Raw genomic sequence first — 11,095 nt, 5'->3', positions numbered from 1 at the left:
TTCACTATGTCATCTTCCTCTTTGTCTCTTCCATAAACTTGTGGTTCAGTTAAAACAGAACCTGGTCCAAGCAATGTCCACACGAGAATATTGTTACATTCAAGATATTTGCACACCTTAAAGAGATATGGATTAGTTTGAGGAGCAGGAAACATGAGAAAATCATGTTGAGTTACCACTTGGTAAAGTGAAAAATGCTAGAGTAATCATTAAGTCTGTATTGAATTCACAATTTTTTCGTGGTCTAAATAACTGAGTTTTTTTTTTAATTAAAACCACCATGAATGGTGGGCGGTTAGGCTAGACACCAACTTGTTGATTGACCAAAAAGTTGTTAAGATGTGTTTTTATCATCCTTTCCGTTAGTAGACAAAAAGTTTGAAGGAAGAGTTCATCCTTCTGCAAAAAATGTCTACAGTTGATGTTGATAGGAGTAAAGTTCTTCTACAATCTTAAGAACTTTTAGAAAATAAGCTATTTATCAATCTTCAAAGTTAGTGAAGAGTTAAGACACTTGAGACTAACATTTAGGGAAAATCTTTGAAACTTTCCCTCACCCCTAACACACACATGAATTTGATAATTGCCAAAAAAATGAATATAGACAAAGTTGTTGTAATACTAATTTAAGATGAGCACCTGTTTCCGGTCTAGCAACTTGTCTTTCTATAATCTTTTCGTGCAAATGAAAATCCATTCTTTCCTTAGCAATTGTATCTAGTTTCTCCATCATCTCTTTTATCCTTTTCCCAATCTTGTGACGGAAAGCAATAGTCTTTGGATGATAACGTTTTAATCGAGACTGCTTGAGTCTTGCTACCTCATATTTACATTCGTCCAATAGGTCATCAACTTTATACGCAGCAGCATTGAGTTTCTGTAACCAGTTTTTAATTGCCTTGTCCTTTAGTTGCTTCTCCTGAGCATCTTCAAGCACGGCTTGAATTGTAGAAAACCTGCTCGAAATATTTTCAAAGTCATTTTCAAAACCGAGAAGCAATCCAAGTTCCCCTTGGATGAAAGAAGTGATATTTTCTAGCAGAATTTGAAGGAAAGCTTCAGCCATATATATATGTTGAACTTAAAATCAGAACTTAAGATTACTGGAATTGTTGTGAGTTAGCGATGAATCTAAGTAAGATGTTGGAATGAAATATGGAAAGCTCAAACTCAATTATTCCACCATTGGGCCCATCTCTCTCAATTATTCACACTTTGTTTCTTCAATCCAATAATTAACTGTTGAATTTGATTTAAAACATTTTTTTATGGTGGGGTAATCTTTCAACTATGTCTACAAAAAGTTTCTAAGAACCTGTTAAAATTAAATTAACTTTTAAACACTTTTGAATTATTTGGGTAAAAATAAAAGGTTCTCTTAAGCTATCATTCGTTTAGCTTAAGAGATAAACGTATATTCACAATAAACGGTTTATTGAGGGCACTAGAATACCTTCAAGCTATATATAGCACACCAATCCAAAATGCCTGGTTCAAGAGAGTTGTTGTTACAGGAAGTCAGCATACATTATGATCATTTCTTTAATTTTCTTGTCACTTAAAAATCAGTGAGATTAATATCTTTTTTTTGTGTTTTCCAGGTTTTAGCTTGTTTTAGGTAAAGTGAAATAAATTGGCCAACTCTGGTAAAATCAACTGATATACACATTTGGAATGTGAGCAATTCATCAAAACCAAATCGTAGATGAGATCATGCATCTTGAAATGAGTATTTTTAAGAGTAATGCTAAATGGCCAGAAAATTTGGCCAGAAATTTAAAAAAAGAATAATATCTTTTTTATTTTAAAATAAACTATTTTTTTTTTCATTTTTTAGTTAAAATGTATGAAAGTTAAAAAGGTAAAAATGTTTAAAAAGGTAAAATAACATAGATAAAATATTATTCTGACCAAATTTTCTGGCCAAAAAAAATTTTCCTATCAAATTTATCTTCTTTCGACCTATTGGAATTGGTATGCATATTCATGGAAACTGCTAGCTAGTTTCATAGCTGTCTTTTCTTTTGGGGTTGGTTTGTCAATAAAAGTAACAAGCACACTTTGTTTTTTTTTTTCAATTCAATATTCAATCTTTTAGCTTTATCTGCAGAATTTTTTTCAAAAGAACACCACCTTTTGTCTTTCCAATTTCTCAATTAGTCCAACTTATTGAATGTGTAAATTTCGTGGTGGTACCTAAATTAATGTTTTGCTGTATTAAAATGTTTACAATGCTTAAGAGTGCATAGTCTATTGAATGTGAATTAAGGTCATGACAAAAGAACTCTAGCACAAATTCAAGTTTTCGTATAAGTTTATACAAGTGTCAAATTCAAACAAGCATATCTCTTAGACTATGAAGAATTACGTGGATAATAATCTATCAAATTAAATCCCTCGTCAACCATCTAGTTGTTATTCAATTTGAATCCATATCAAGAAGTTATGGTCATTTTAGTGAAGTACTATCAAACAGTCAAGTCCCGACAAATCACTTATCGAGCATAAGTGGATTTTATGGACAACTGAAAGGAAGAAGCACAAAGTTTAAGTTGATGGAGTTGTAATAATTACAAACTTTTAAAACTGTTTTTCAAACATTTTTTTTGGCATCTCTTTTATTTGGGGGTAATCTTTCTAAATTTTTTTTTATTTTAAATCTTTCTTGATACGTAGTACGCCAAATGTGAATAGGGGGAGTATTTATCAGTTAAAGGGAATTTGATTCCTCTCCATAACACCTTTTCTCAATTTTCTAAATGACACTTGTAATATTAAAATATCTAGATTAAATTAATTTAACAATCCTCTTAATCATAGTTAAAGACTAAGTTAGGTAAAATACACTCCAATATTGCTAAGAAAAATTTCAAACTTCAACAAATTTTGACTGCTCATTAATATTATCATTTTAGGTATACTTTCTAAATTACTTTATTCTATGACATTATTTTCTTAATACTGGTGAAAGCAGATTTTATTGAAATTTACTTCCTCTAACCCTAATTATTTGTTCACTTTTTCTTTTTTAGTTATTCCTAATTACTTGTCCATTTTGACAAATCAAGAAAGGACAAAAAATTTACATGTTATACCCTCAATTAATTAATTTGAAAAAGGTAAAACTTTCTTGAAAATCTTAACTTTTTAATTCATTCACTTCATAACTAATATGAGTAAAATGGTAAACTCATTATATCAATAATTATTTTCTTAGTAAGTGTGTCAATTCAAAAGTGGACAAATAATTAGTGACAGAGGGAGTATTGAATTAGGAGTTATGATTATCAAAAGTCATAAAGAGTTATGGAAAATAAAGACAATGAAGTTTTTATATTAAAGAATATGAATAAATAGAGTAATAATTGACACATTCATTTTTGTACAATAATAAAATAGAAATATTGTCAACAAAAAAGAAAAAGAAAAAAAATGGGATTCTTGGTCAAAGAAAAGTGTCGCATCACTTTTCTTTTATCTAGCTTTATATGGAGTATATAAATATAGATATTGATAGATATAGATTTGTTTCCTTTATAGTTTTTATTTTTGATTTTTAGCTTTATCTGTTAGTTTATTTATCTAAATTAGTTGGAATGAAATATGGACAGCTGAAGCCTGAAAGTAAGAAGCACAAACTCAATTATTCCACCATGGGCCCATCTCTCTCAATTATTCACACTTTGTTTTTTCAATCCAATAACTGACTGTTGGTTTTGATTTAAAACATTCTTTTTGGCATCTCTTCTATGATGGGGTAATCTTTCAACTATGTCTAAAAAAAGAAGTTTCTAAGAATGACACTTTTTTTTTAATCTTTTTCTATTGGAAGAAAGATTTCAAGTATACTTCATTATTCACTTATAAAGAAAGCTGTGTGCCATCCAGTGATTGATGCGATTTTTCTTTTCATTTGATCAATAGCATAGAAAGCAAAACATTGCCTCAAATCAAGTGGACGGTGATGATAACATACTGCGTCTCAAAACACAGAATATTTCTAGTTGTCAACTTTGTGCTTCCTTTCCATTCCTTTGAGTATATGCTTTTGAAAAATGAAACAAAAAAATTCCTTCAAATCTTTCTTGATTCATATATAGTACGCCAAATGTGTCAAACTTCTTCTATTAATTTTTTCCCTTTATATGAAAAGCTCACTTTTTAAAAATAAAACTATGGGAAAATGCATAAGTACCCCCAGCCTATGTCCGAAATCTCAGAGACACACATAACCTTTACTAAGATCCTATTACCTCCGAACTTATTTTATATGTAATATTTTACCCCTTTTTGGCCTACGTGGCACTATCTTGCATCTGCGTCCCCCCAAATTTCTAATTTCTTCATAGAAGAAAGGGTCGGAAAAACAAACATAGGGCAATCCGAAATCTTCATCTCTTCAAGCACAGGGAATTGCTCTTCTCCTTCCATTCTCTGCAATCCTTTCAGATTACAAAAGCCACCTATATGAAGTTATCTCAGGGATGGAAACCTTCTTCTTGTGGGGAATCCAGAATCTTCAACATACTCCACCTCCACAGACCCGTCTTGTAACTCTAGACTTTCTAGACAAGGCAGCTCACCAAAGGGTGGAAAGCACGAGCAGTTTTCACAACCGTTAATTAGAATAGAGACAACATTTTTCAAAACTGAGTGATTCATCCAGTCTGGGAGACGGAATCCACTGAAGCCAATGATTTCTAAATATTTCAGATTGGGATGTGGTTTGAGGGCTTCAAGCACTTTAACTTCTTCAGATTCATATCTACGTGGTTCACTCCAATCCCCAATCTATGATTAAAGATTGCAGATTCTCTTTTGCAGATAAATTGGCTTCTTTTGCATCCTTATCATTCTTCACTCTCTCAAGATGACTGATTTCAATTGAGCCATAGAGATTCAGGTTTCGTAGTTCCCCAAGTTGAAAACCTTTCATCTCGCCCACAATGTAGACACGTATTTTTTACTGAACTTAAAAATTTTACACCATTTTTAGAGCTGAAATATTTTTATAAATATAAATTAAATATTTTGACTTTTTTCTTATTTTATTAAGTTTATTTTAAAAGATTTGAAAACAACAAAAATAGAATTTTTTTTTTAAGGTAAGTTTTATTTTCAATTGTTTAAAAAGAAATAAAAGATTACAAAAAAATCTATATTATTTTTTGAAATTAAGTTTTTATAAATAAGCTAGTATTATTTAATTGATTTTATATATATATAGCTAGTTGACTTTTTCTTAGATTTTTATTAATTTTAAATAATTAGTTGATATGTTATTATAATTCTTTTAAGAGTAAAGTAAAACTAAAACTAAAAAATAAAAATAAAATAAAAACCTAAATAATCTAACTAACCATACACCCCCCACACTCCCACTTTCCCACAATTCTCTACACTCCCTCACGTTCTCCTCAACTAAATCCACTCCTATACCCACTAAACTACTACTACAATCTGCAAAAGAAAAAAAAAAAACCTATCCTATATATATAGGACACACAACGTACATAGGGGAGGACTCCTATATACATCACCATCATAAAGCATCATCAGTTATATGGAATAATAGTGCACAAAAAAAAAGCAATACACTTTAAGTCAGAAAGATTTTTGTTCGTGGATTCAAGTTCGTGGCTCCTTAAAGTTAATTATAATTAACTTTGGAAATCAGTAGATTATAGCGGTTTCTTTTGTTGGAATTAAGTTTTACGAAAAGGTAATTCTAATTCCTTATATAGTTCAATGAAATAATTGTTCTGAATTCGATTATGATGTTATGTAGTCCTTAAAATTACATGTATTGTTATATGCCACTATTTTATGACGCATATCATATTATTGATTGCATGAATTGCTACTGTTTAAATTTGCTCATCGAATTATTTTTACACCTGACGTTAATTTAATCAACTAATTTGATCCAAAGATGGTTGTTGTTTACTCCTAGTTTTATTTCAACATGTTTATGTACATTTATTTGATGGTACAAATTGACAACTTCGTTTATGACTTTAATTTAATTACATGTAAATTGGTTAGAGATTCTGTATTAGTTATCATTTAGAGTTTTTGGAGTTTAATAAATAAATAATATTGCCATACTTATGGAGACAATTAATTATTAGAATAATTTTTATCGTATTCGAAATATTAAAAATGGAGGAGATGAACATTAGTTCATTTGAGTGAGTCATTAATTCATCAACGTGAGATAGTTCTTTTATTAGTAATTTTACACTATCATCATTTGGTGAAGAAAAATTATTATATCACTACGTATATTATTTTCTCTCAATTAGTTTAAAGGAAAAAAAATTAATTAAAAAATAATATATAGAATTAAAAAATAAAACGTGAGCAGAGAAAAAATATAATAATAAAAGAAAAATAGTGTAGAATAGAGAAATATGAAGATAATAAAAAAAAGAAGAAGAGGAACGGATCATAAAAAAAAAGAGTAAAAATAAAAATAAAATAAAAATAAATAAACATCTATTATAAAAAAGGGCAGAAACAGAAGAAACAAAAGATGAAATTGAATAAAAAGTAATAATAGTAAAAATTAAAGAATAGGTAAAAATAAAAAAGGGAAAACAAAACTTAACCAAAATTATTTAAATGAAAAAAAGAAGAGAAATATTCTGTTAGACAAAATAAAATAAAAGTAAGAAGAAGAAGAAACAGAATGTTAAAAAAAAATAAAAAAATGAAGGTAAAAACTACAAAAATAACGTGCAAAATAAAATAAAAATAGAAGAAAATAAGAAAAAGAAAAATTCCAAGAAATTGGTCTTAACCTCTTTAAAATTTTCTTTTTCTAAAATTAATCCTAAATCCCGTAGAAGTTTACCTCCTATTATAATTCAAATATCGACTCCCACTAAAACGACAATACTAAAATTCTCCGGACTCTAAAAAATCTAAACAAGACAGTTACAATAAATCAAAGAAGGTGGGACATAAGTAAATGTATAGCTAATAAGTATACTATATCCAAAAACTAAGTCAAGCCAAGATATAAGTCAATGAAGCAACTGTGCTAGAAACACGGAACTCGAGGGGTGCCTTACACCTTCCCCTTGGTCAATAGAATTTCTTATCCAGATTTCTAGTTCGCAGACCATTAAAAATTAGAGTCAACTTCCTTTTGATTAGGGGTAAAAATTAGGTGATTTGGAACACCGAAACTCAATTCCAAGTGGCGACTCTGAAATAAAATAATCCCTTTTCGAAACGTCACTTTAATTGGAGAAACTCTATCTTTCAAACACTTCGTTTGGGGAAAAATAGGGGTGTGACACACAACAAAGAAATCTAGAGTCTTAAGGCATGTCAAAGATCCTATCCTTGGTGGCATATAATTCAATTTAACGCAACCATCAAGTAAAAGATTTCGTAGACTAACAAGTTTACTTGTTTCTTTTGGCAAACAACAAAGTTAGGTGCAATACTGTAGATCAAGAGTCTGCAGATTTTGAAGCTTTCATAACTGCTTTGGAAGACTACAAATACGAAAATTGTCAGACAAGTCCAGGTACCTTAAATGTACTAGATCTCCAATGGAAGACGGTAACTGATTGAGTTCTAAGTTATTTAGATTAAGCACCCTCAACGAAACAAAGTTCTCCACGAGCAAATGAGAGTAGGAAGACTCCACTTTAGCAAAACCAATGGACATCATATGTGAGTATATTTTTACATTTATTTCACGGATATTGCTGCTTGATGCTCTTGCTGAAAACACAAATCTAGCCAAATCATGGATGAGATCATGCATCTTGAAATAAGTTTTACCATCTTTAAGTTCAATCTCTTGGAAAAAAGACCTTGAGTATAATTCTCTCCATACTTCATTACCCACATCCTCTAGCTCCATGTTTCCTTTTGATAAAAGAAAACCATGCGCCATCCAGAGAGAGAATAGGTTTTGTTTTTCCATTTCGGTGTCCTTTGGGAATACTGCACAATACTCAAAGCATTGTCTCAAATCAAGTGGAAGATGATGATAACTAAGCCTTAGGGCAGGCATAATAGACCTTTCATCTTGAGGTAAATTCCAAATCTCACTATCTCTCACATGTTCCCATTCTCTTTCTTCTCTCTTGAAGCGCAAAATACCTCCAAGAGTCTTGGCTGCTAGAGGCACACCACCACATTTTTGCACAATCTTCCTTTCCGATAGCCTCAAGGTTAGGATTTATTTCTTTTTCCTGTCCAAATGCACGTTGCATAAACAATGACCAACAATCTTCTTGAGACAGATTTGACAATTCATATGGTTGCAAAGTTCCCATAATTAATCCAACCCTTTCCAGACTAGTAGTGACCAGAACAGAAGCACCTTGTGCTCCAACCTTTAAGACTGCTTTTATGTTATCCCACTCTCCTTGATTTTCATTCCAAACATCGTCCAAAACAAGTAAGTATCTTTGTCCATTCAACAAATCCTGAAGCTTCTTTTGAAGTGGAGCCAAGTCCATGTCACCAAGTAGTGACTTCCCTTCAATAGATTCTACAATTGCCTTAATCAACCTCTTCTCCTCAAAATCATCCATAAACTTGTGGTTCAGTTAAAACAAAACCTGTTCCAAGCAATGTCCACACGAGAATATTGTTATACTCAAGCTCCATAGGATTCAACAAAAAGCAGAGATGATTTTTTATTATTAGACTTAGAGACATATCCTATGAGTAAACTATGGATTTATCTGAGCCCATATCTTTTGACTTACACCATGTGTGTATATATATATGTGTGTGTGTGTAGAACAATAAATACAAATAATAGATTTTGAACTCAATAAATTAGATGGAAGTTGTAGAATTACGAGTCTTAATCTGGATCCACCTCTTGTTAGATTAGAGAAAATTTTTGGATTCATGTTTTCAATAATTGCCAAATAATGAATATAAACTAATTAAATTGTTGAATTACTAATGTGTCTAAAAAAATATTTAAGATTAATACCTGTTTCCGGTCTAGCAGCTTGTCTCTCTATAATATTTTCATGCAAATGAAAATCCGCTCTTTCCTTAGCAATAGGGGCGGCTCAATGTAATTGGGGGCCTAAAGCGAAATTTCAATTCGTGGTCTAAAATATAAATACACTTCATATACATATTTATTCATAATTTTTTTTATACTATTTAGATGAAAATTATTAGTACTTAATATTGTTTTTCAGTTACTAGTTTTAGGTAAGATTTTATCAACTCAACATTGAAAAACATTCTTTAAGTAAGGCAATTATTATATGTATTGTTAACATAATGTTATAAGTAATAAGTTGATAAATATTAAATAAAGGTAAGAGTTAGAACCATAAAATTTGACTCAAGAAGTTGATGACTTGGTATACCTCATTTTAATATGCTTATAGTAATGCTTGAAACTAAAATTTGAAAAGAAATAAAAAAGAATTTGTAATTCACTTTGTTCAACACTTTTCACTATTAATTCTTATTTAAAATATTTTTTTAATCATAAATAATTAATTTTTCTATAAAAAATTTAACACATAATTCATTTTTGACAAAAATTTGGGGCCCCCGAAATTTGGGGCCTAAGGCAAAGGCCTTATTTTCCAAAGCATAAAGCCACCCCTGCTTAGCAATTGGATCTAGTTTCTCCATCATCTCTTTCATCCTTTTCCCAATCTTGTGACGGAAAGTGATAATCCCAGGATGATAACGTCCTAGTCGATACTGCTTGATTCTTGCTGTCTCAGTTTTACATTCATCTAAGATATCATCAGCTTCATATGCAGCAACATTGAGTTTCTGCAACCAATTTTCTAGTGGCTTGTCCTTCAGTTGCTTCTCCTGAGCGTCTTCAATCACAATTTGGATCGTAGAAAACGTGCTCAAAAGCTTTTTGAACTCATTTTCAAAACCAAAAAACAATCCAACTTCCTCTTGGATGAAAGAAGTCAAATTGTCTAACAGAATTTGAAGGAAAGCTTCAGCCATAAATCTTTTATTGTGGAATAATCTTTCAACTCTGTCTACAGAAAGTTTTCAAAAAAAACACTAGTTTTTATCTTGTTAATCTCTCAACTCTCAAATAGTCCCAACTTATTCAATGGGTAAATATTGTAGTGGTACCAAAATTTATGTTTTGCTGCATAAAAATGTCCGCAATATACTTGTATGAAATTATTTTATTTTGAGTCTCACACGTGACACACTTTATATACACGTGTGAGGCCTTTTATTAGTTGACTTGTGGAGCATACGAACCCACCTAAACAATCTTTTCTTCAATATATACCTGAGTTTGAAGCAAAAAGTTATAATCATTTTAGTAAAGTACTTGTTGGGATATATTGTAATGACCTATAAGGTCATTCTGAGAACTAGTCCTCTCTCTTTCACAAAATACCCTTTCCGTAAATTTAAATAAAAATTTTAATTACTCTCTTTTAGTTACAATTATATAATTAATGGAATAATTTTTAAGTAATTTATTTAATTTGTGGTTAATGGGTTAAACCCATGATTTAGTTAATATGTAAAAACTGAATTAAATTAAAGAGAGGTTATTATTATTTTATCCCAATACAATTAGTTGCGGCTGAAACTATCGTGTGAGAGAACTCAATTTTGACGCCGACAGAATTGATCAAAAACTTCTCCAGGTAAAAAGCTTAATCAAGCTTCAATATTACTTTTACATATACTAATTGATTGAGGGAGGAGAGAATTAATATTAATAATTTATAGTTGAATAGAGATTTGAAATTGGAAAAAAATGGGTTTCTGTGCAACAGGGGTTATTGAATTGGGTATGTTAAATTGTTAAGTAATTATCTCTTGTAACAATTATAAAATAATGTAGATGTAGAAATTTATTATTAGATGTTTGATTGAGGGTAATGGGGTTACACCGGTTGCATAATTGTGAACGAGTACATTTTTGTCGTTTTCCCCTTCTTTTGCTATTGTTGATGTTATTAAAAAGTTGGAGACAAATTCCATGGTTGATGATCGAGTAATTACTCTTAGGATTATAGGATAACGATTGGAAGAGCATGATGGGTGGTATTGGATTAATGACAAAGGATTTTACTTGTGCATAATATTCTATAGT

At 30.5% G+C, this 11,095-nt stretch overlaps 1 protein-coding gene and 1 pseudogene across 1 annotated transcript; both read right to left on the bottom strand.

Annotated features, from left to right (window-relative positions):
- Window positions 1-537: 537 nt before the first annotated feature.
- Window positions 538-1,128, bottom strand: LOC125852370 (putative disease resistance protein RGA3). Its single transcript, XM_049532110.1, has one exon. It carries the CDS (start codon window positions 1,064-1,066, stop codon window positions 560-562), a length of 507 nt encoding a protein of 168 aa, XP_049388067.1. The 5' UTR covers window positions 1,067-1,128; the 3' UTR covers window positions 538-559.
- A 3,177-nt stretch (window positions 1,129-4,305) lies between these two features.
- LOC125852368 (putative disease resistance protein RGA3) lies at window positions 4,306-10,121 on the bottom strand (annotated as a pseudogene).
- Between the last annotated feature and the right edge of the window lie 974 nt (window positions 10,122-11,095).

Source organism: Solanum stenotomum, unplaced genomic scaffold, assembly GCF_019186545.1.
Source record: "Solanum stenotomum isolate F172 unplaced genomic scaffold, ASM1918654v1 scaffold34305, whole genome shotgun sequence".
NCBI classification, from domain to species: Eukaryota; Viridiplantae; Streptophyta; class Magnoliopsida; order Solanales; family Solanaceae; genus Solanum; species Solanum stenotomum.
Note: the sequence above shows the minus strand (reverse complement) of the source record. Positions and strands in the feature narration are given on the sequence as shown.

Excerpts from the sequence above, each read along its gene's own strand:
- LOC125852370 (XM_049532110.1), bottom strand. The coding sequence starts at position 1,066 with ATGGCTGAAGCTTTCCTTCAAATTCTGCTAGAAAATATCACTTCTTTC.